This window comes from Physeter macrocephalus, unplaced genomic scaffold (assembly GCF_002837175.3).
Source record: "Physeter macrocephalus isolate SW-GA unplaced genomic scaffold, ASM283717v5 random_14, whole genome shotgun sequence".
NCBI lineage: Eukaryota > Metazoa > Chordata > Mammalia > Artiodactyla > Physeteridae > Physeter > Physeter macrocephalus.
Genome location: NW_021145300.1, coordinates 142,346 through 166,912, shown reverse-complemented (window position 1 = coordinate 166,912; position 24,567 = coordinate 142,346). Strand labels below are relative to the sequence as shown.

At 62.5% G+C, this 24,567-nt stretch overlaps 1 protein-coding gene across 2 annotated transcripts in view; it reads left to right on the top strand.

Annotated features, from left to right (window-relative positions):
- The window catches only part of TMEM104 (transmembrane protein 104), a 57,506-nt gene extending 36,162 nt beyond the window's left edge, over positions 1 to 21,344 (top strand). For both annotated transcript variants that reach the window (XM_007099711.3, XM_007099710.3), the window contains exons 9-10: positions 4,447 to 4,540; positions 19,132 to 21,344. In XM_007099711.3, the coding sequence (XP_007099773.2) occupies positions 4,447 to 4,540; positions 19,132 to 19,892 (855 nt within the window). In that variant the 3' untranslated portion in view covers positions 19,893 to 21,344. The remainder of the gene's footprint in view (positions 1 to 4,446; positions 4,541 to 19,131) is intronic.
- The last annotated feature ends 3,223 nt before the right edge of the window (positions 21,345 to 24,567 follow it).

Genomic DNA, 24,567 nt, shown 5'->3' with positions numbered 1-24,567 from the left:
CCCCGCATCGGCAGGCGGACTCTCCACCACTGCGCCGCCAGGGCAGCCCAGGAGCAGACTTTTGGGCGGGACTCTGACCCGCAGAAGTGGAGTGACGAGCTTGCCGAGCAAAGGCCCAGCAGGCGGAGGGGGCGGGCAAGCCGGGGACTCTCGCCCCCCAGGGCTGCTGGGCCGTAGGCTCTCGGGGTGCTGCCTCCAGAGACGAGGTTGGGAAAGGCAGCCGGCACCAGATCATGGGGCCACTGGACTCTGTCCTCTGAAACGATGAGCCCTCGTGAGTCGAACACGAGCAGGTATGGCTGGGGCTGACTGCACCAGCTGGCTCGGGCCCAGGAGGCAGAGGACAGGGACAGAGGGAGCCGGCAGCTCCCCAGCCCTGAACTGGCCCCAGCCCTCTGCCTGCCTGATTCCTTTCACTCTATGTATTGTTACCCCCGTGTCCCCCGCTCCCCAGCCCCTCCCAGGCTGGGTTAGGAGCCCTTGCTCCGTGCTCCCTGTGTCCCCTCCAGGACTACAAAACACACGTTCCTGTGGTTTTAAGCCACCAAGTTACAGCAGTCATGGGACATCAGCACAGAGAGTGAGGAAGGAGTCAGGGGTAGTGGGAAGCTTGGAGTGGGAGCAGGTGGAGGTGGGTGGTGCCCTTAACCCGCCCGGGGATGCGGGCGGAGAGGCAGCATTGAGTTCTAGACTCCGTGGCAAGTTCACAGGGCCACCGGGACACTGTAAGAGCCGTGGCCAAGCGTTGCCGGCCGTGCCTGAGGACGTGAGCTGCGTCCTGTCCGTCAGGACCTGCAGGGTTGCCACAGGGCACGTCTAAACTCAGCAGCCAGAAGTGAGAGGCACATGAGCGGCCCCGTTTGCACCTTCCCGGCTCTGTCTCAGAGTTTGTTCCCAGTGGCCAGTTTGAACCAAAGAATTGTTCTTTTTTTTTTTTTTTTTTAAGAAACACATTTGGGGGCTTCCCTGGTGGCGCAGTGGTTGAGAATCCGCCTGCCGATGCAGGGGACGAGGGTTCGTGCCCCGGTCCGGGAAGATCCCACATGCCGCGGAGCGGCTGGGCCCGTGGGCCGTGGCCGCTGAGCCTGCGCGTCTGGAGCCTGTGCTCCGCAACGGGAGAGGCCACAGCAGTGAGAGGCCCGCGTACCGCAAAAAAAAAAAAAAAAAAAAAAACACATTCGGGACTTCCCTGGTGCTGCAGTGGATAAGAATCCACCCACCAATGCAGGGCACATGAGTTTGAGCCCTGGTCCAGGAAGATCCCACATGCCGTGGTGTAACTAAGCCCGTGCGCCACAACTACTGATCCTGCGCTCTAGAGCCCGCGAGCCACGACTACTGAAGCCCGCGCGCCTAGAGCCCGTGCTCTGCAACAAGAGAAGCCACCGCGATGAGAAGCCCGCGCACCGCAACGAAGAGTAGCCCCCGCCCGCCGCAACTAGAGAAAGCCCGCGTGCAGCAGCAAAGACCCAACGCAGCCAAAAATGAATAAATAAAATAAAATAAAATAATTTATAGAAAAAACAGAAGCACACTCGGCTACAGCAGTTGGTGTCGGGCTCGCAGAGTCCTTGAACAGAGACCGAGCTTGAACTGATCAGTGGCGTTTGGGTGTTGGGAAATTGCTCAGGAGGCAGGTGATTTATGATGTCATCCAGGCTGGACAAGAAGACCCAGGAGGACAGGCTGTCTCTCGGCTTTTAATTTCTTCTTTTTGTAAAAGAAAAGGGAAAACAGAAGGTGCCAAGCTTGGCCGGTCAGCATTCAGAGATGAGCACTGGCCCCGCTGGACCATCGGGCCACCAGGGCCGTGGCGTCCCCCAGACCTCGCATCCACACCGCGGTGAGGCCAGACATGCCGCCGCGCCGAATCCTCTGTCCTTTGCCACCCCGGATGCTGAGTCTGGCAGGAACTAATTTGCAGAGGACACCTGCTCCTTAACTACCACCAGTTTGTGCCGTGTCTCGGTCTGGGCTCCCTGCCCTGCGTGACCTCTGCCCCGCGTGAGGGCTGCTGTTTGGCTGTCGGCCCTGCGCCTTCCCGAGCCCTGTGTTCAGTCTGGGCTCCTGAGCGGGAAAAAAAAGAAAGCACGTCCCAGCCGCCGTCCAGACACAGATGTCACAGCCTGTTGTCCGAATCTTCCGGAGGAGTCCTTCACCGCCGGTCCCCACCCTGAGGACAGACCTGCCGTCCCGGAGCTGGACCTGCAGGAGCCCGGCGGCAGCGGACCCTCGTTCTCAGCTCAACTCACGCTGCCCGGCACTCGGTGGGCACCTCGCGTACGCTTCTGACTCTACCCTGGGCAGCGTGTCTGTGTGCTCAGTCCCTTTAAACGAGGGGTGTTCTCAGCAGGGTCCCATCCTACAGGGTCATATAAAATGGGGCCCCGTGCATAATAGGATGTTGATAAACGTGTGCCGAGGAGGAGGACGAAGATGGATTCCCTCTTGGCGAGGAGGCCCCATGCAGCCAGCAGCAGCAGAATTCCCCGCCTGCCTCTGGGGCTGGTGCTCTGATCTCCCTGGTTTTAAGCAATGGAACCTTCTAAAACCCAGCCTTGAGGCTGCCAAGGTCAGATCTGACCTCCCGCATAAGCCACCCACCAAGAAGATGTCCGGCCCCCGCAGCTGGAGCACGGTGTTTTCAGCGGGGGGCGTCGCAGGTCAGAGGTGAGACACCCCAACCTCGGGCCCGGGTGCCCCAGAGTCCACTTGCTAGCAGGCCAGGGCCGTTTGGGAATGTTTGTGACAAGCGGCTTTGTACGTGTTCTTCCGCATGCCGTGTCCCTCTCCCATCCTTCAAAAGAGAAATTCATCAGTGGAAAGTTTCCCTTAGGTGGTAATTTTCCTAAATGACTTGCTGATGGCGCTGCACACGGGCTTGCCTGGCCAAGGGCTGCTGATCCCGTACCTCACTGTGTCCTCGGGCCTGAGGGGCGCCGGCGAGGGCTGCCCAGAGAGCCCCTTTCCTCTGCCTCCCCGTCACCCGCGCCCGATGGAGATGCTGCCCATCCCAAGGCTGTCAGCCCCCAGGAGCAAGCTCTTCCCCGACGTCTCCCAGCCCGGGCGCCTGCCAGGAGGCCTCGCCCACCCCAGCTAATTAGAACCTTTCCTTAAGCGGCGCTTTAGTCTCTCCTGTGTTCTCACGGTGATAATGGACTTGGATGAGAGGTCACAGCCTCTCCCACATCCTGCTGTCCTTGCAGGCAGGGAGGGGAGAGACGGGCTCAGCCCCCCCTCGGGGGCGCCAGGGACTGGCCGCCAGGCCGAGCAGCCAGGAGGTGTTCACCCGCGTCACAGGGCCAGACCCAGCTCCCCGAGGTGGGCCCCACTCCCCACTGTCGGGCCTCGCGCAGTCAGCCGAATCTCTGGCAAGTGTCATTAGCAGTAACGTGATAAGATGGCACAGTGTAAATGTTAATAAGGTCTGACGCCTCCGCTGCTTCCAGTGGCAGATCGGAAATGGTGCCATCACCGTGACTCCAACCCGCAGCTTCTAATTCCTCTGCTCTCTGAGCGGCCGATTTGGCATGGAGGTCCTCACCTCCCCTCGGCTCCAGCCCCAGTCTCTACAGTGCCACACTGACCCCCGTTTGCCTTTGCAAAGCGGGTTCAGATTTCCCCCAGACCAGTTCTCTAAGGCGGGGTTCGGATTCTCTTTTTTCCTCCTAAGTAAACACTCGCTTTCCCCTGTTCTCCGGAGAGGAAGAGTAGTGAGGGGCCCAGTGCCAGCAGCTCCCACTCCTCTGGCCGGGCTCCCACCCCTGCCCCGTCCACTGCCAGCTTCCTGGGGTAGCCCCTGCTCTTCCCGGTCCAGGATGTTTCTCTGACGGGTTTGCCCCGGGAGCCACCGGCTCTGGTTGTCCAGGCTTTCCCTTCTCGTGAAGTCCAGGACATTGCTGCTGAGTGACATCCCCCTGATTGATCCCTTCCTCTGAGCCCTGCAGGATGGTGTCCTTTCCCAGTGTGCCGTGTCTTCAGGGCCCGTGCGTCCCCCACCCACCCCGGTCCGTCCTTCCCAGTAAACCGAGAGGGTCCAGGGTGTGCCTGGCCTCTGTTTCGGAGCCTCACCTTCCTAACTGGTGCTTGCACCAGCTCGGTGCCGGGGGCCCTCGAGCCTTCAGTCAGTGCTTGCTGAAGAGAAGCAAGCGGGGCGCCGTGTCCCTAGCCTGTCACCTCGGATTTGCCTAGAAAGTAGCCTCAGGGCAGTAAGTGTGAGGAACGGCAGAGGAGCACAGCTCTGAGTTTCTGTTGCACCCCTGGCCCTGGCAACTCGCCAGGTGATGCTGTCTGACCCCGAGGAGCCTCCGCCGTTCCAGGCGCACAGCTGGCTTAGGACCGGCCCTGGGTGGCCGGGGGCCGCGTGAACGGTGTGCCCTCCCCACACGCACGACGTGCCGTGTGCGCCCAGCCTCTGCGCCCTCTCACTCTTGCTTTCATCACCAGGCTGTCTTCACTCTCCTCCTCGGACCCTTCACCTTCTTTGACGTCCAGAAGACCAAGTACCTGCAGATCCTGACGTCACTGATGAGATGGATCGGTGAGTCTGAGAGACGCCTCGGGTCTGCCCTTTCTCCCCTCCTCCTGTCCTCAACCACGTGGGCCACGGCCGCATGAGCTCACAGCCAGGGCTGCAACGTGGCAAGGGCTTCCGTGGACTCCCGCGGGCCAGGAGGCGGCAGGTGCTCTGTGCCTTTTTACTGGTGGGGAAATCCAGTACCAAAAAAGAGAAGTCACTTCAAGGTCCCGTAACGCGGGCAGAGGCGGGGGCTCAGCCCTGGACCGCTGATTCCGACTGTGCTGGGTCCCCCTGCAACCCACAGGGGGGCTCCGGGGGGGCTCCTGGGGGCCTGGGTCGAGCTCAGCCCCCTTCAGGGCGGGGGAGAAGCCTGCCCTTTGCTCTCATGGGCGTACCATGTGGCACAGCCATAGAACCCCGCGGGCCATGGCGGCCACCTCTGCGTCCCCGGCCACCAGGGCGGGAAGAGACACCCCACCTGCAGTACCTTCCAACTGTCTGACGCCCTGCTGAGCGAGGGGGCCACCATCCTCAGGGGAGCTTGGGGGTTTCTCCCCCATACCGGGTCTGCGGCCAGGAGCTTGGTCACCCCCGACACTGTCCTGCCAGCCACCCGGAAGGGCCAGGCTGCAGACCCACCTGGACCCACGACCGGAGGGTGTGCAGTCGCTGCTGTCCCCCCCACCAGCAGGCGCTCTGGGATCAGTTGCACGCCTGTTTTGGTCTAAAAACAAAGATGCTGTTGCTGTTCTGGCGACGGGCCTGGCAGAGGGGGTCTGCCCAGCCTCCAGGATGCCCGTCAGCGCAGAGGTTCCCAAGGCACCCGAGGTCGGGAGGCCTTCCTCCTGACCCTCTGGCCCGGCTCCCGTCGCTGCTGCACCCGCCCTGATCAGGCCTCGGGGTGCACCTCGCCCCTCATGCCGTGCTGGCACTCGGCACTAGATCATGACGAGCTCAGGACGGTTTCTGATCCACATGGTCTCCAGCGAGTCTGGCACCTTCAGGCCCCTGGCTCCCCTCACTCCAGGATTCCAAGGTCCCAGGAGTCCTGGTGCACGTCCATTTGGAAGGTGCCAGGTCATCCAGCCCAGCGCCTCCCCTGCAGAGGCAGGCGCTGCAGCTCGAGGACGGGGCGGGCAGCCTCCAGCCCAGGAGCTCCCGAAGGGGGAAGGCCCCTGCTCCACCCTGAGGGGACGTCTGCCAGCGCGTTGTCTTGAGCCAGACTCGCCAGCCTGTAGCGTCTTCCCACTCTTGGTCCTTCCTGCAAGGAAATGAGAGCAGGACTGAGCCGTCGGTGTGTGAGCTCTGGGGCCTCTGTAGCTCGATGAGCTGCCCTTCACTGTCCAGCTGAGACGAGGGAGCAGGATGGCCCCGTCACACCTGGATGGGGCAGGGGTCCTTGTTGAGCCCGCCCAGTTGGTCTGACCCTCTAGGCTGCTTTTCCCAAATTTCATTCACAAGCTCCAGAGCCCTGGGTTAAACTAACATGACCACCTGGGGAAAAAAATGCAAACTCCTTCCTTAGAACGTAAGGATCACGCTAGCTCCAGGGTAAGAAGCTGGAAGGGAGCCTCCGTGGGTACCAGGAGGGGTTGTGCCCAAAAATTGGGATCAGAATTACTGGCCGTCCAATCGTCTCCTTGTAAGTCCGCTTATAGGAAGCATTTGAAAGCCCTGGTGACCTCCAGAAGGAAAAGCTGTATTTGGAGAAAAACGTCCTCCCTCCTCGCTTCCCTGGCCCAACTCCTCCACTCCCTGAAGTCGGGTCCCCAAGTCCTGGAGGTCTGGCCCCTGCCCGGCTCTCGGGGTTGGCTGTCCTTGACCTGCCGCATCAGCGGTGGAAGGGGCTCGTTAAGCGCTGGTTCCGTCGTCGTCGTCGTCGGGGGGACAGAGCAGGGTGCGGGAGGTGGAGGGGACGATGTGCTGTAGCTGACATGATGGATTCCCGGTCAGCCCACAGGGGGAGCCACCTGGATAATGACACTTAATGGCTTCCATAGCACCTGGGGCCTGTTTAGCATAACAAGGTCCTCTGGGCGTCTGGTGAGCATGCATTTGTTAAAAGGGAGAAGGTTGTAAGCGGGAGAGGAGGAGGCTGGCGGTAAATAGAGAGCGATTGTGTGGGCACAGGACGCCAGGTGCCCCCAGGCTCAGGTCAGACCCAGCTCCCACCTGCAGAGGTGGCACCGAGCTCGGGCTCCCCGTTGCTAGCTGGCCACAGGGTCCTCAGGCCCCTCCTGCTTCTGCGCTTGGAGTCCTCTTCCTCCTCCTCCAGAACCGGCCTCACGGAGTGTCACCTGCGTCTCAGTTGCTTTAGAAACTCAGCTGCTCTTTCCCATGGCACAGGCCACCCTGGCCCCCGTGACCCCATCCTGCCTCTCCTCCCAGCCAGAGCCCCCCTCCCACAGGGCAGCAAGGGGGCTGCAGGGGGACTCCTCTGGTCTCCCACCTGCAACTTCCTGGGCCCCCGGTGGCCGCCCTTGCAGTACGACAGAGCCAGGCGGCCGTGGCCGTGAGAGGGGGCACCAGGCGGAGACCAGCCCGTGAAGGCCGTCCGCGCTCGTGTTTTGGTGGCGACGTGGCTGTCTCTGCAAGTCGCTCGCCTCTTTTCTCCCTCTGATCCCTGATAATCAAGCGGCAGCAGCCTCTCCGCGAACCTTCTCCCCGAGGCGCTGCTGTGGGTGACGGCTGCAGTGGGTGACGGCACAGACCAGTCGTTTGTCTCCGTGAGGGACTCAGGCCTCTGGGCTTGAAAAGTAGACCCGTCTCTGACACAAAGCCGTCTCAAGCGGAGGACAAATCGGCCAGTGAAGTCGACTCTCTAACATGTAGTTGAACCCGGGGTTCAGTTCCCAGCCTGGGGCAGTGGAGCCACCTGGGCGGTTTCCTTTGTAGACCTGGTGGAAGGAGTTTCCCTGGTCCTGACCCCAGGCAGCGGGCGGCAGCGGGGGCGGGGGGCAGGGAGCGGAGATTGTGGAATCCGGGGAGCCCCCAGGCAGCCCCGCCGTGGGAGGGAGCGCGCCCTGCCCCCGGGGCGTCGCAGGGGTGTGTCTCCTCTGGCCCCAGCTGACCCCAGGTGATTCTTCTCGAACTCCTCCAAAGGCAGTGAGCACTAAGGCCCCCTTAGCCCTCTCAGGTTTGCGCCAGGTTGTCAGTTTGCAACGAGCTCCCTCTTCATTTTGCTTCGGATCGGCAGCTGTGCGGCCGTGCCAACCCCCCCGCCCGACCTCCCTCCTTCCCACGCACCCTGCCTCTCCCCGCCGCCCAGATTAGGGCCCAGACTGTCCAAGAGAGCCGATCCGGGGAGCTCAGGGTGGCAATAAGCTGGCTTGGGTTCCAGGAAGACAAAAGGGAAGGGTGAGCACGAAAGGGACCGGAAACTCGTAAATGAACGCGCTGAGCCGGAAACGTTCTCGTGCGTCATTAGGAACTTGTTCTGCCATCTGTTGAAATGAGGCTGGGGCAGACTTGCAGGGACCCCACCCCGAGCAGGGGCCCCCGGAGCTCCAGACAAACGGGGAAGCCTTTAAGCTGGTTCCTCCAGGGTGTTCCCCACGCCCTCCGCCAGAAGCCCCTGGTGCTGCCAGGACGGGATCTAAAGGTTGGATGGCCTTTGCAAAATAGCCGCTTGTCGGGGAAATGCCAGAACATGTCTGACCCGCGCCGGCATCGACTCGTGTCTTTTGCTGCTCAAGTAAGTTCTGGGGAGACCAGGCTGCTGAGTCTGGGAGACCCGGGTCGCAGCCGCCCCTGAATTTGTGTGGACGAGAGCGGTCGGTCGCCGTCCCGGCGGGTGAGACTTGTTCAGGCCTCAGCAGACTCCCTGGCCCGCCCCCCGTGCCGTCCGCCGGCTGCTGAACCCTCGGCTCCGGCCCGGGTGCGCGGGGCGCCGGTGCGCGCTGACGGGCCAGGCTCCCCGTCGGGCGGCGGCGAAGGCCGGAAGATGAACCGGGGCCGTGTGGAAAGCATTATTGGCAGAGCGCTCGGCGGGTCAGCATCCAGACGTCAGCGGCCTCTGCGTCCTGGGAGCGGCCTCAGAGTGAGCCTCCCTCGGGGCCGGCCCGGAGATCAGAGCCGTGGCCCAGGCCACCCCCAGAAAGAGCTGTGTCACCGCATGGCCTCCCCTCCGCCCCACCCCAGCGCCGTGTGTACCTGGGGAACCCGGGGCGGGCGGCCTCCCGGCCGCCCCCAGCCTCCACCCCCATCGTCTTCAAGGAAGCCTGAGCCCAAGAGAAGTGAGACGCAGGCCCACCTCGCAGAGAGGCCGGGCTTCCTCCTGACTCCCGGCTCTCGCTGTCGGCCGTAGGTGGACCAGGGACGTCTAGGAGACGCCGACGACAGCGCTGTCCTTCGCGTCCACGGGCCCAGCAGCTGTGGCACCAGAGCCTGGAGCCCTAACCCACGAAATGGACCACTGTGCACTGTTCTACCTGGGCCGCCCCGCAGGGAGCTCTGAGGCTGGAAGGGGCTGCGGCAGCATGACCACTTCCCTCCCGTTACCGGCCCCCCGCCCCTGCAGACGCCTCCCACTCAGGGACACGAACAGCTGGCTCGGCTCGGGGCTCCCCGTTTGGTGTTGTTCAAAAAACGCTTCTTTCTGATAAAGGCAGCTCTGGCTCAGGGCAGCCCCGTTCGGTCTGGGCTGTCAGGGACCCGCAGGGCTGCCTTCCCTCTGATTGTGTATTCAGAGCAGCACGCACGTCACTCCCATCTCTGTGCTCCCCTCAAAGTGGGTCAGGCGCCGTCCTCCCCGACTGTTGGTGGATAAGCTTGAGCCTGCCTCGTGAATTTTCTTGTCCCTGCTCGCCCCACCTCCCCTGGCTGGTGCCCCAGATCTGTCTTCCAGACCGAGCCAGCAGGGAGAGGTGGGGCCCGGTGGTGGTAGCCCAAGTGGCAGAAGGTCCCTAGGAGGAGACCATCACCTGGGAACATAAGGGCTCTGGTTTTACCTGTCCCCAGAATTATCTGTGGCCGCGTGGCCTCCTCCCCCGCAGATCTCTGACTGATCTCAGCTGGGCGTCTCCTGGTGGCGCTGCTCTGATCTGTCACCACCGGCGGCCTGGGGTCTTCTGCGTCTGAGCCACCTGCTCCCCACGTCCTGCTGGCTCAGCATGCCAGCTCAGCGTTTGAATTCCTTCAGGGTCACTCACTGCTGTCCCCTCACTCCCAACTGGTGCTTCCTGGGGGGCCAGCAAAGACCCCCCGCTCCCTAATGAAGGTAGCACAGGGGCCCCCTCTGACCTTCCGGCCAGCCTTTGTCCTGAGCCTTTGCTGCTGCCCTGCCTACCCTCTCTCTGGGCCACTGTCCAGGGCTCTCCTGGCCATTAAGGGGCCGGCTTTCCCTTGTTACACAGCCAGTGGAGGGAATCCAGGAAAACCTTTTTATATACATTTCATTTCAGTCTTGATTTTATTCTTGGTTTTCTGAAAGTTCTCTCTGCCGATGCAAAGGTCAGTTGAAAGAAGAGGAACTGGAGGGTTCTGTCTTAAGGCTTTTAGGGTAGAGTGGACACTTAATCAAAGTTTGCTGAAGGGCCAGCCACGTGTCACCAAATGACCCCGTTCATTAGCGGCAGGACTGACCTGAGAGCTCCACTTGGCCCCAAGCAGAGGCCGTGGCTCTCCCGGCCCCACCTCCCCTCTGAGCAGCCTCTGTCGTCAGCAGCTCTACTCTGCGTGTGGCTGACACGTGTGCTGGCCCGACCATCAGGCAGGGACTCCTGTTCGACCAGGAGGTTAGCAGGCCAGCTGCCTGGACTCTGGCAAGGGAAGGGAGGGTGAGGCCCAGGCGGGGCGAGGTGTCTGACGGACACTGATGCTTACAGGCTCACCTCTGCTCAGAGTCAGGCTGTGCACAAGCCAGGGTAAACCCCAGGCGGGCAGCCAGGTCAGGCAGCCATGTCCGTCTACAGAGCTAGCGTGGCCCAGGGCAGCCCTGGAGCTCCAGGGTTTACATTCAGACCAGGGCACCCCAGCGCCCTTGTCACAGCACCGCCTCTCCTCTTCCTCGCCTTCCTGTTTTCTCTCTGCATCCAGCCACTGCTTAACAGCTGTCTTAGCTCAGGCTACCGTAACAATACCATGGGCTGGGCGGCTTAAACAGCAGAAATTTATTTCTTCAGTGCTGGGGGCTAGAAGCCCAAGATCAAGGCGCTGTCAGGGTTGGTTTCTGGTGAGGCCGCCCTCCCTGGCTTGTAGACAGCCACCTTCTCACCGTGTCCTCACATGGCTTTTCCTCTGTGTGTGCAGAGAGCACGTACCCTGGTGTCTCTTTCTCAAAAGCGCGCGTATCCCATCAGATTAGGGTCCGCCCTTATGACTTCATCTAACCTGTAATACCTCTTTAGAGGCCCTGTCCCCAAATACAGTCACACTGAGGATTAGGGCTTCGACATACAAATCAGAAGGGGGGGGACAGTGGCAAGAAGAAAGGGTTAAGAAAGGACTGAGCGGCCTTCAGGAACGGTGACGGTGTGGAAGTTTTATGTTTCCAGTCTCTGGGAAGGAGATTAGCCCACCAGCAGCCAGAGGCCCCTCGGCGGCGCTTTCCCAGCGATTACCAATGGAGCTGGCTCTGACAGCTTAAGAATGAAGGACTGAGAGTCTGCCGTCCCAGGCGCCACTTGCCATGCCTTGAGAGTGTGGAAAGTTGAAGGATGAAAAGGCCAGAACTCTTGATTTCGTACTTAAGACTTGACTGCTTCAGAGACTCAAATACCTGCCCTTTATCAACGACCTGCGCCTCCTGACACACTGGGAGGCGGGGATGCTTTGCCCTGAGTCCTTCTGGAGTAGAATCTCAGTCCCGTAAGTTGATGTTGTAAACATCCTTCTCTTCTGCCTCCATGATGATGATGGTGACGACGATAAGTACAGAGCTAGAATCCTCCAGAAACCCCGGGGGCCGAGCCTGCAGGGGAAGGTAGTCTGATTGGCTTTAAATTCCCTCCCTTCACCTGGAAACCCAGGTGACGTTTTCTGCAAGCGCAGCAATCACAGAATGTCTCATGGACCTGAGACGAAATGCGACCCGGGGCCAAGATGCTTCTGGAGCCGAGCGCATCTGCACGGGGAGCTTCCCCTTCTCCCCAGAGGGAACCCCTCCCAGCCAGAGATGGAGTGTGTCCTGTCTCCTCGGAGCATGAACGGAGGCCCCACCCCGACCACAGCCTATGCCCAGGTGGGAGGGTGATGACAGGGGAAGGCGGACGAACGCGAGCACCAAAGAACCCGAACAGAATTCCTTGCCAGTCTCGCCCAGCCCCCTACAGAGAGCGCGTGCCGACGCCCCCCGACGACAGGCGGAGGGGACAGCTGAGCCTTGTGTGGCCTTCAGCGGAGGGGGAGGACGTGTCTCTGATTCACAGAGCAGACATGAGCAGCCTGCCCGGGGTCCTCCTGACCCCCAGAGCCCCAGAGATTAGCTGACCCCGGGGCCAGAGACGCTCAGCAGGGAGGGGTCATGACTGCGGCCCGACCTGGCTGGGGTCACGAGGTGACCCCAGTGCCCTCCTTGGAGCAAAAGGAGAATTAGGGGAGAACTCGGTATTGACAAGTTTTCCTGCTTGCCTGGGCTTTCCGGGAGGGAGGTCGGGTTTTTGCGACAGTAAAAGGGACTGACACGTTTTTGAGCAACTGCCGTGGGCCGGGCCCTGCCCCTGTTCTTTACCGTACCGTCGTATTCCACGCTCCCAGCACCCATGAGCAGCCGCCTTTCTAAATGTGACGGATCAGAGGCACCGAGAAGTTGAGTGGCTGCCCCGGGATCGCACGGTTCGGTGTGATCCAGGAGTTGAACCCAGAGTAACTTGAGAACTTCAGCTTGTTTAGAAGAAGGGCAGCGGCCACCTCTCTCCCTCTCGCCTGCCCCGTCTAAGGGGTCGGAGCTCCGCGAGGCGAGCTGCCGCTCACGCCCCTGGCCTGTGGGTCTCGCGAGCCTGCCCGGTGGCTCTCTGTTCACAGTCGGTCCTGTTCTTTAAGGAACCGTTACACAGCCGCCTGCTCCCACTTTCAGGGCTGAGCAACCGCTTGGTCTTCAGTGGCTCTCAGCTCAGGCTGACGTTACCCTGTCACTTCCTCCCGGCTCTCCTGAATCTCGGGAGGCCCTGGCCCGGCTCTGATGCCCCAGCACCTCTGAGGCCAGTGCGGTGGTGAAGAGGGAAGCTGGTGCCGGATCCTCCCCCGGGTCCAGCTCCCAGCCTGGAGCGCCAGTGCCCGAGCTGGGGTGGGCGCCCACGGCCATTCATTACCATCAGCCCTGGCATGTTGGAGAAGAGAGCGCCGTCCTCCCGACAGCCGCCTCGACAGATGGCCTCCACCTCGCACGTGTCAGAGCAGAGCCACTCACAGGGCTCCGGGAGCCGCAGGGTGTCTGGGGGCAGCATCAGGGCCGGCCCAGGGCTCCGGGGGTCAGGCGGCTCCTCAGGAGGCAGGCCCACCCGGGCGAGGCACGCTGCAGCGCTGGCTTGTCGGGGGGGGGGGGGGGGGGCCGGGGGGGGGGGGGGGGGGGGGGGGGAATGGGTCTTAGTTCTCTGTCAGCAGACTGTGTATTTTAAGCTCCAGAGTGTGGTACCAGCTGGAGAGCAGGGCTGAGACTTCATCTTCAGTAAAAATTGAACTTTGCTTTTACAATATTGAAGAATGTCATATTGGGCAACGAAAAGCTCTAAACAAACAGTATCCCCAAACTACAAGAACTGGATTGAACATCTGTTACGGGGTGTCTGGGGGCAGCATCAGGGCCGGCCCAGGGCTCCGGGGGTCAGGCGGCTCCTCAGGAGGCAGGCCCACCCGGGCGAGGCACGCTGCAGCGCTGGCTTGTCGGGGGGGGGGGGGGCCCGGGGCTGCTGACGCGGGCCCCGGGGCACCACTGGGAGGAGTCCGTCAGCCGCGCCCTTGGCTCTTAATCACAGCCTCACATATATGTGTGCTCCGGGGCCCTCAGGGATGAAGGATGAGGGATCTGGCCTTAGGGGACGTGTGTCCCCCTCCTCCGTGACAGCTGTGTTCCTTCCAGGGCCCGCAGAGGACACAGCAGGGGTCAGGGCCGGGCACGGGCCACTGGGCAGAGAGCCCTCCTGTGTTCCAGAGAAGCTCTGTTCCAGCTCGAACGTCCACCAGAGTGTCCCTCTGACTCGATGACCCAGGACCACAGGCCACTTCCCCAGCCCCACCCAGCAGTGCCTTCCCTCTGCAGGGCAGGTCGCCCTGGTGGGCACAGCCCGGGGAACTGATAGCCTATTATTTTTCCTTTAGCTTTTTCAAGACTGGCCCAGTATCGCACCTCAGGCCTAGGTTTTAAGTGTCTCGTGCAAATCAGGGCAGGTGACCGAGGGTCACGGCGAGCAGACCTGGGCTGAGGTCGGGGGCAGGGGGCAGAGATCTTTCTGATTCCCAGCAGGTCAGGTGTTTCACTCACACACCGCCACGGAGCACACGGCCACGGGAAACCCCCGTTGCCCCATCAAGACATAACGCGAGCCAACTGGGGAATTTTCCATTTCAGATGGTAGTCCCGTCTGAACGTCTAATTGGGTTCAAGAATATGCCTATCCGACCCAAGATATCAAAAATACCTTTTCACCGTGGAACCAACAGGAGAAAATGATGAATGAGCTAGTTGACATTCCTTTTTCACACTGAGTCTTTGCAATCCAACGTGTGTTTCAGACTTCAGCGTGGCTCATTTTGGGCCGGCCACATTCAGGCCCTCAGAGAGCCTCACGCGGCTCGTGGCTGCTGTGGCGGACCAGCACAGCTGCACGTGCTTCTCTCTCAGAGCTCGAGGGTTGTACTGCCACCTGCCAGGAGGGCCCTCAGAGGCATTCAGCGTGCCCGGAGGGGGCCCGTGCATCATTCCAAAGCCAGTCTTGGAGAAGGGGCAGACTGGTAAAACCATCATGAGGGAGCCCATGTCCCGTGGTCACACTTGCAGAGTGACAGCCTAATGGGGGCAGGGGGCTCCTGGGAGGGCTCTGCCCTGCTCTCCTCCAGGCAGGGAGGGTCTTGGCCCGAGCTCCCCAACTCCGGTGATGCTCCGGCAGGTGGCCCGGCTCACGCCAGCCCCACACAGACCCCAGAATTCTGGAAGGAAGGCGGAGCTCTGCCCAGCCTCACCGCCACGCCCAGTGCCTGGGAGAGCCCCACCACGGCCCAGAGGCCAAGGCAGAGGCCCGGAAGGAACTCTCCCCTCTCCAGCGCCAGCGCAACCCACCCGAGGGTGGGTTCCAGTGCACGAAGGCTGGAACTGGCTTCTGACCGCTCTGATCTCTGCCTTAACCCACAGCCCCAAGACAGGCATACTGGGGCCACTGGTTGGACTCCCAGAGCCCCGGACCCAGACCTCAGACCCCTGCCCGTCTCCACTTGGCCCCAAGAACGAGTCAACTCCCACGCCTGTGAGGTCTGGGCCAGTGCACCTCTTTATGCAGCCGGGGCCCCAGGGTGGAGGGGGGTCCGGGAGAGCGAAGGGAGGAACCAGGAGATGCTGAGCAGTCCAGATTCGGGGTCGTTTGCTTTTTCACTCTCATCCCTTTATACGTCCGGACCACCGCTGCCCTCTGGCAGGAGTTCAGAGGGTGTCACCGGCCCGTCGGCCCAGCTCTGCAGAGGAGCGAGGCTCTGAGGTTCAGACAGACAGACCGCCGCGAGGCAAGTCAGCTCCCAGCCGGGGCTCCTCATCGCACTCTTGCTCAAAAGACAGGAGGAGGAACAGGGGCCCTCCGTGGCCAGCGGTGCTTCTCCTCTGACCGCTCAAGGGAGCTCATGCGTGACTCGTTAAGTGTCGCGAGAATGCATCCTGACGTAAAGTATTACCTTGACCTCCATACTGCTGAGGCTGCTGACGTCCCCAGGACAGAAAGCTGGCACTGACGTGACCCCACTGACCTGCCACCATCCTGATACTGTCACCGCGGACGTGCCTGTGCTGGAGGGCCATTCCTGGTGTAAATCTTACTTTTAACCTGACCTCCTCAGAAAAGGAGGCGGAAAGGTGTCTCCCCTAAGCTGTGCTCTCAGGGCTCAGGATTTGTACCGAGCCTAGGACTGGCCTCCCGCTCCTGTCTCTCTCCTTCCCTCCCTCCCAAGGCAGCGCACGTGGGGAGAGCGGAGAGCGGCTCCACGTGGATCAATACGCTGAGGGCGGGACACCGCGGCGGAAGCAGTGAAATCTGGGGCCCTGACCCCGTCGCCGCCCTCATCAGGCTGCTCCTTCCCTCCTGCACCGCGAGGGGGACAGCCGACAGGTTCTTCCAGATCGGCTCTGGCGCCCGGTTCCCCTGTGACCCCCCAGATGGTCCTCTTCCCTGGGCCTGGACGTCCTGAGACAGGGATCTCCGCATCTACCCCACTGCCCCTCCGCAGCTCATGCGGCTGTTAGCCAGTTCTTTCTCTTGCAGTAATTTGTGTCCTGTAAGTTCCACCTGGTGGGCCCCCTGGACCGTAGGCTCCAGAGGACCAGGACCATAACTGCTGGCTCAGAGCACCATCCCCAGGTGCCCAGAATAGTATCGGCACAGTGGGCTCTCAGTACATCCTTGCTGAATGAACGAACGAACGAACGAATGAACGAATGGTCCTGGTGAGCCCCGAGCCACACGCAACGGCGCAGTTGTTTCTACGCGGGCTCTTACCGCAGGTATTAAAACAGAAGCCTCCTGATCCCCCTCGTCACCTGGCAGCCGCTCCTCGTGTGACGTGTGTCAGGCCCTCACCTCCTCCCCCCACAGCATCCTCCCCGGCAACTCGCTGCACCTCTTCACGCCTCGGAGCGTGACTCCTGCGCGGGACGCGGGTGGACGCGGGTGGACGTGGACTCCCTGAGCTCGGCCTGTGAGGCTCGGAGAGAAGCCCGGCGCGCCCTGCCCTCGGGGAGCTGTGAGGTCTGCCCACCCAGACGTCGGGGGGCCCCCTCTCCCAAGCGGCCACCCCCGCCTCCCACACGGCCGCGACCAGCTGGCGCGAGCTGCCAGTGGCCGCGGCCGAGCCCTGGGCATCCTGCGTGCACTGAGAGCCCTGCTCTCCGCCGAATTTCCTGGCCGCGTTTGTCGCTCACAACCTGTCATCCTCGTTTCACCTTGATTTATTATCAGACCGCCTGAGTTTTTGGAGCAGCCATCTCCCAGGGACAGGACGACCCATCTAGGAGATGGCTGTTGAACTCTGCTTCCCCGGCAGGGAGGGGAGGGAAGGGCCGGGAGCAAGCAGAGGAGTGTGGTCCAGAGGGCAGGGCCGGGCGGCCCTGGTGCCAGGACCCCTCAAGGTCAGAGCCGCCGGGCAGGGCTGTCCAGACAGCTCGCCTTGAAGCCAGCGAGCCAGTCTCTGCCTGCGCTTCTTACAGCCCCTGGGAGACGTAGGGCTGAGGAGGAAGATGAGCAGGGAAGCACCAGCCAGCATCCCAGCTGCAGGGCGCAGTGACGAGCTCACGTGCGAACGGCCCACTTCTCCCTGCCTCCTCCATGCCCACCAGACCCAGGGCCCCGCGGCCGAGCAACAGACAGGATCTCCCCACTTGCCTCTTCGCCAGTCCCTGCTGGCCTCGGCCTGGGCCAGCAGTAGCGCCGGGTCACCGGGGGGCACTCCGCTAGTGGCACGACAGGACTGAGCTTTTGTCTTACAGCAGCTGCCCCCTTTGCCCCGACCCTGGTGGCCCCCCTCGCTGGCAGAAGTGTCAGCTGCAGCCTCGTGAACAGCTCATCAGCAGGCGGCCCGCGCGCTCAGCTCTGCTTCGTAACCCTTTCCGGCCCGGGCCCGACTCCCCGGCACACGGGAGACTCCGCCTCCACCCCGTCCACCCCCTCCCCTGGGCGCTCCCCTCGCATCCTGCCCCAGTGCACTTCCTGGGTGCGGTTCTGCCACACAGATCTCTGGCCCGCACACCCCTCCTGCACCACCCCCCCCCCCGAGAAACGTGACGAGCCAGACTGCCGGGGTCCTGGGTGTCCCCGAGGAAACAGGGAGGCCCTCACGGGGTGTCCTGTCCCAGCCCGGAGAGGGTTCAGCCAGAGGCAGCTCCTGGACTGAGACCTCAAGGGAGGGACTGGGTCGCCGCTTGCCCCTCGACTGGCCAGAGCTGGCGGGATCTGCGACGCGCCTCAGCCGTGGGGCCCTCAGAATCAGGAGCGGCAGCGCCGGAGTCAGATGAGAGCATCAGAAACAAATCATCGTCTCTATTGGCAATTTTCACAGGCCTGGTCCCCGGCTCCCCTCCCCCGATCCTGTCCCCAGCAGTCAGCAGCTCTGATGAAAAGTAACAGACGACATTTCCGTTGAGCCCACTTGCGAGCGTCGTTGTGGGAAAACATTGGTCTGGCTTCCCGTGAACCCTGGAAGAAAGGCCTCTTCCTTCCAGGGAGCGGGGAGGGTATGACACGGCCCGAGGGGACGGCGGGGAGACCCCCAGCCTCCCACTTGGGAGGAGCGCTGAGCTTCCGATGGGCCGGCAGGCAGGAGCTGCGCGGCTGGCAGGCAGTCCCTTCAGCCACCGTCCTTCACGCTCGCCTGCGTCACTCCCCGAGAAATGTCAGGTGTCATCGTGGCCTTTACCTGAGCGGTGGGGGCCCGGGCTGGAGGGGCTGTCAGGTCTGGTCTGAACAGAGACAGCAGCGGCTTACCGACTCCAACACTGGAGACAGGGACACCGGTGGTCCCTGGGTGTGCCGAGTGGCTAAGGGTGGCAGTTCTGGGAGATCTGGATAACACACAAGAAGCCAGAGACTCAGGGAGAGGCTGCCGGATCTGGAAGTATGTCTGTCCGCTGGGAGCACCGGCTGGGAAGCCCGGCTCTGGGTATGAGACCCACAGGAGGGCCGCTGTAAGAGGTGCAGCCAGCCTGGAGCTCTGTTGGCTCTGAACAGACAGATCGTGGGTCCGCTGCCGCTTCTGCAGCAAACCCAGGTCCGAGTTACGCCCTGTACTTAGGGGCCTCCTGCCTGTGCCACCAGGCCCAGGAGAACAGAGCCACAGGCCCTTGGCCTCCAGCCCTGGACTCAGCTCCCACCAGCCTTGAGCTTTGGTGCCACTTCTTCCCTCGAGTGACCCCAGGTACCTTCCCTCCCGGTGCTGGCCCCTGAGTGCCCGCCTCCGCTCAGGGCTGCCCGCATTCTTCACCGTCGCCCCTTAGCTGTCCCTAGCAGATGGCCTGGCCCAGGAGGACACCTCCTCCCAAGTGCTCTGTGCCCCTTACCCCTCCACCCCTGCTCCTCAGACCCACATTCTTTAAACCAAAGGAGAGTCAGGAAGCTGGCAGGAAGCCCCCCAACCCCCAGACCCCTGGGGCCGGTAAGGGAGCCGCGAAGTGCCTGGCCAGGAGCCTGCACTCCTCTGAGAAGACAGCGCGTGGCTCCGCCGCTGACCCCCGCGCGCGGCCCCCGTCCCGCCCGGCCCTCACCCCCAGACACGTTCCCTCACCTGCTGGCGCGGGGCGTGCACGGCACGTCCCCGGCAGCGGCGGCCACTGCCGACCTGCCCCAGAGCGTGACCCTCACGGCCGCGGGAATTTAATGGCTCTTTCTCATGGGGCTCGGGTCCCTCGGCAGGCGCCCCCAGACCAGGGACTGTGCCCAGGTAGGGCTGCCCCTCCTTCCCTGGCTGACTCCCCTCCTGTTTTCCAGCTTTCGCCATCATGATCGTGCTGGCCCTTGTCCGCATCGGCCGTGGGCGCGGGGAGGGGCACCCGCCGCTGGCCAGCGTCTCCGGGCTCCGGAACCTGTTGGGCGTGGGCGTCTACTCTTTCATGTGCCAGCACTCCCTGCCGTCCCTCGTCACCCCCGTCTCCTCCAAGCGCCATCTCACGCGCCTGGTCTTCCTGGACTACGTGCTGATCCTGGCCTTCTACGGCCTCCTCTCCTTCACCGCCATCTTCTGCTTCCGCGGTGACAGCCTCCTGGACATGTACACCCTCAACTTCGCACGCTGCGACGTCGTGGGCCTGGCCGCCGTGCGCTTCTTCCTGGGCCTCTTCCCCGTCTTCACCATCAGCACCAACTTCCCCATCATCGCCGTGACCCTGCGTAACAACTGGAAGACGCTCTTCCACCGAGAGGGGGGCACGTACCCCTGGGTGGTGGACCGCGTGGTGTTCCCCACCATCACCCTGCTGCCCCCTGTGCTGGTGGCCTTCTGCACCCACGACCTGGAGTCCCTGGTGGGCATCACAGGGGCCTACGCGGGCACGGGCATCCAGTACGCCATCCCCGCCTTCCTGGTGTACCTCTGCCGCAAGGACACCCGGCTGGCCTTCGGCGGCGGGGCTGTCAACAAGCACGGGTCCCCTTTCGGCCACACCTTCTGGGTGGGCTTTGTGCTACTCTGGGCTTTCTCCTGCTTCTCCTTTGTCACCGCCAACATCATCCTCAGCGAGACTAAGCTCTGATGGCAGGACAAGTCTGGTGACGAGCGGGGTGGGGCCCCCCCCCGCCGGCAGAGCCAAGAGCTGGGTGCCTCCCAGGTCTCCGTGGGGCAGGCAACGCCCGGGCTCTTGGAGGGCACCCTGCGCGCCTCCAGCTGGGGGGCTCCTCCCCACCCAGGATTCCGCACAGTCCGCACCTCGCCTCCCTCGCCCGGCCCACCCTCCTCCAGGCCCTCCTGCCTGGGGCTGCCCCCAGGCAGCCGAGTCCCGCAGCCGGGGCACACGGCTGCTCCCGGATTCTAGGACTGGGTACTGGGATGGAGCCCTCTGCTTTCACACACCCCACCACCAGGGCGGGCTCTTCCCCCGGAAGGGTGGAGACGCAGCGCTGGCACTGCCACTATTTATACCAGACACGTGTCCCCCCACCCCTGACCCCGCTCTCCCAGTCCCTCCCGCATCCTTGTCTGGAAGATCTCCATTAGGGCAACCCCAGGCCCTACTCCTCCTCTCCACTGGGCCTGGCAGGGCTCACCTTCCCGCCGGGCCTGGAGGTGCCGAGTGCCTCTCCTAGGGGAGTGCCTGGCCAGCTGACGACAAGGACCGTAAGTGCTAATTGGCACCAGGGTCCCCGGCCCAGAGCTGGGAGGGCCCTGACTCCGGAGCGGCGGGTGGGAGCAGCCTTTCCGCACGGGGTTTAAAGCCCAGAGCTCTCGACCCCTGAAAGGGAGCCTCGGGCTTCCTGCGGCGGGGGTGGGGGGGGGGCGCAGCGTACCAGGGCCACCAGAGGGGAGCTACCCCCAGCTGTCACCGCAGTGGCCTGGGAGCGCCCCGGGCATGGAGCCCGTGGTTCCCACCCTGTGAGAGAGGTCGGGCCTGCCCCGCCAAGCACATGGCGCAGAAGCTCTTACCTTACGGAAAAAAACCATTAGAACCCATACACAGGCTCCAGCAAAACCCTAAGCGTCTACATTTCAGTCTAAATAAAGCGCAGCTGTGCGAGTGCCCCGGCCCTGCCCCCGCGCCAACACTAACGGTGGCTCCGAGCTGTGGGTGATCAGCGTTCACACTCTCCATGTCCCTTGGGCGCTGTGGGGTGAGACGGGGCGCCGGCCACCATTCCCACGGAAGGAGGGCCAGGTTCCCGGGCACCTCACCAGCTCCGCGTACTCCCCGCCCCCAACAGTCATGCATGCACCTGCTGGGCCAGCCTTCCTCGGAGACACGGGTGACCCTAAAGAACTCTGCATTTCCAGTGTGCCTTCTCCTGCTTCAGGGCCTGGGGGCTCCTCCTGACCCTCCCTCGTGTGGCCCCGGCCCTGGGCCTAATCCCACGTGTCCTGGAGCCCAGAGCAGCTGGACCACGAGCAGCCTCTGGGGTGGGGTCTCGGCCCTTCCCCCTCCCTCCGTTGATTTCAGTGCCTTGCTCAGCTCTCCAGGGAACCCCTTGCAGCCTCCCCCCTGCATCTCACCGTCATCGAACTTTGGACAGAGCGAGGACGCCAGGTCTCCCGGGGCCCACGGTGGTCTCAAGGCAGGGGGACGTGGGATTTGCAAGAACGTGGGGAGCCCGCGGGCGGCCCCAGCCCTGCCCTGGGGCCCCCTGGCAGCCCAGGCCTGTGAGTCCCGTGTCATAATCGGCCGCGAGCTGCTGTCGCTCTTCAGTTCTCACAGCTCACCCGGCGTTTTGTTATTTTGTTATTTTCCGTCCTCGTGAAAAAAGGACGCCTCTTCCCCATTTGCCATCGTGGCTGCTTCCCAGGAGGCCTTGCGGGGGGGGGCGGGGCCGGGGGGGCGCCTCCACGAGGCCCCGCCCTCCGTGGCACGGACCCCGCCTGGAGCTGCCGGGCTGTTTGCTGAAAACTCAATTAAAACATCTGTACATCCCCTTCTCCAATTGCATTCCCTCTTGCTGAAGGACAAAGCAAGTTAAATCATCCCGGCGCCTCAGGCTCCAATCCAAATTTTGGACACAAATTTACTAGCATGACAAAGCCAGTTCGACTTAGGTGGCAGTCTGGGGGCACACAGCAGAGGAGCCGGGTGGCTGCATTCCCCTCCACCTCCGAGCTGGGCAACCACAGTCCTGGAAGGAATTGGCCGGAGGTGACCACGTCACTGGCTTCCTTTGCTCCTTGGTGTTTGCCTGCTGTCTGTCGTGCTAGAGGTCAGATGGGGTCAGCTTCCTCTCTACTGCTGATGTCCTGGGGGAGGGGGCGCGAGGACCCCGACAGCTAGACGTTCCCAGGTGATGCTTGTTCACCTTGCCCATGCAGCACATTCACCCGGGAGTTTTTAACATCAGCTTGCGGAGGTGGGCCAGTTGGGTCATGGTTTCCATTCCACCGATGGGCCCTGTGCTCTGTGGTGGGGAAGCCAGAAGGGGATGCCAGCCCAACCTGGCCCGGGTACAAGTGTCGCTGTGGAGGAGAACATAAACTCAGCAGGCTCCACCCGACGCCATTCACCCGCACTGCCCCAGACTGGCCCCGAGGGCAGGCCAGGTCAAGGTGGGAGGCAGCCTTCTCTGTCTCGTTCCCTGCCCAAGCACTGGAGCCTCGTGCCATCACGCCAGCGGCTCCTGGCTGTTCCCTCACCTGAGGCCAGAGAGATGACTGCGGGCTTATGGATGGGACAGATGGCGGGTGACAGACCGGGAGGCACTGCCGAGTGGTGGGAGGCAGGCAGCGGGCACGTCGCCAGGCCCTCAGACACACACCTGTTCCCGCCAGATGGGGGCCAGGAGCGGCCTCAGCAATGGGCAGAGGCGAAAGTCAGAGTGGGGGGAGGGCAGGGGCTGCCCCTACCTCATGGGGAACCAGCCCAGGGGAAGAGCCGTGTGTGTGTGTGTGTGTGTGTGTGTGTGTGTGTGTGTGTGTGTGTGTGTGTGTGAAGAGCTGTGTGTGTGTGTGTGTGTGTGTGTGTGTGTGTGTGTGCGTGTGTGTGAAGAGCCGTGTGTGTGTGTGTGTGTGTGTGTGTGTGTGTGTGTGTGTGTGTGTGTGTGTGTGTGAGACACTGAGCCAGCGAAGGCTGAGGCCAGGCCTGTCTAGGGACCGGATCCCCGATCAGGGCTGACACCTGGCTCTTCCGCAACCAGGATCCAGAGCTGCAGGAGGGAGCTTCACGATCCCTTCTCCCCGGGGCCTGGGGCTCATAGTGTCGATTGGAGAAAGGGGGAAGTGACATCTACCAGTGCCTGGTGTGTGCGGGCACAGCGCTGGGCGCTTTGCACGTGGACCTTGGTGGCATAGCTTGCAGGGTAAGAGCGTAGACCGAGAGGTCGGACCTGCCACTTGCAGGCAGCAAACCCCGTGCTCTCTCCTCCTGTCCTTTGTAACATGGGGAGGATAGTACCTGCATCACTGACCCGTGTGGGCCAAAGTCCTGAGTACCTGACACAGAGGTGTTCAATAAAGCTCTTAGGTACTGATGCCCAGCTCCCTTGTCCCTTGCCAGCCATACTGCACGTGTACCACATACCTCTAGACTCGTTGAAGACCCCTGGTTCGGGGCCTCAGGCACCTAACCGGTTTCATAGCCTCCTGATGAGTCAAGTGGCTTCTTGTTAGCAACTGCCTGCCCCAATTCAGAAGCGGGAAATGGACTTGAATTCTTTAGGGCTTGGGGGAGGGGGTGGCCTCTGGTTCCCCAACCTCCCCAACCCGTCACAGAGCCAGCCTCAGGCCAGGCTGGGGAGTTTTGGAGCCAAGGCTGACGCTCAGGTGTCGTAAGTGAGGGCCTCGTGCCCCCTCCCCACACACGGGCCCCAGGAAAGAGGTGGGCTGGGCCGGGCCACGCCACGAGCCGCTCAGTAAAGACAGAGGAAGAAACACGGCGATGGCGGCAGCAGGAGGGAACGGGGAAAGAGAGTAGGAGTTTCTGCTGCTGAGATGCGACCAAAGGCCTCTCCCTGTGTCCCACCAAAATAAAAAACACCCCCAGCGTTTGGGTGTCTGGTGTCTGGGTTCAGCTGGCTGTGCTACACCGTCACACCCTTGTGTGCAATGACTGAACATCTGTGGCTTCACTCTCCCACGCAGCCGGCTCCCTCCTCCCCTGCCAGGCTTTCTGTCCTCCCCTTGATAACGCGGGACCCTTCCTCGGTCCTCCCGCAGAGGGGCAGCCGGCATCCTTCCTGCCCCCACTCCCCAAGGGACTCGCCTCTCCTCAGAATGCATTCCTAGAGAAGGAGCGAGGCGGCCAGGAGCCCGGCCCCGGGAGCAGGACTGGCCCCTCCTTAGAGCCGGTCAGCCGCAGGCTCAGCTCCACACGTGGCCCTTAATCATCTTTCCGGTTCTTGGTTATTAACGATCTTGGAGAGCGAGCAGAGAGCAGCCTGGACCTCGCAACTCCTCCAGGCGTCACCTGCTGCAGCCTTCCACCCAGCGCTGCGCTCAGACCCTGACCCAGGGAGCCCAGGTCCAGGGGCTGGTGGCCAGCGGTTAACCCTCTCACCTCCAGTGGCTGCAACCAAGGTCAAGCTCCCTTCCGCGGCACTGGCCTCTAGCACCCCCCTAGACTCACACTCGCAACCTGTTTTTGAACCCCCCGATCCTGGACCTGGATCCGTGAAAATCCATGGGGCAGAGAATGTGAAATGGACTATAACGGGCTGGGGTGGGGGGGGGCTCACATTCTTGCGGTTGTCAGGCCCTCCAGCCAGGAACGGAGGGGTTCTGGCAATTTCCGCCACTCTACC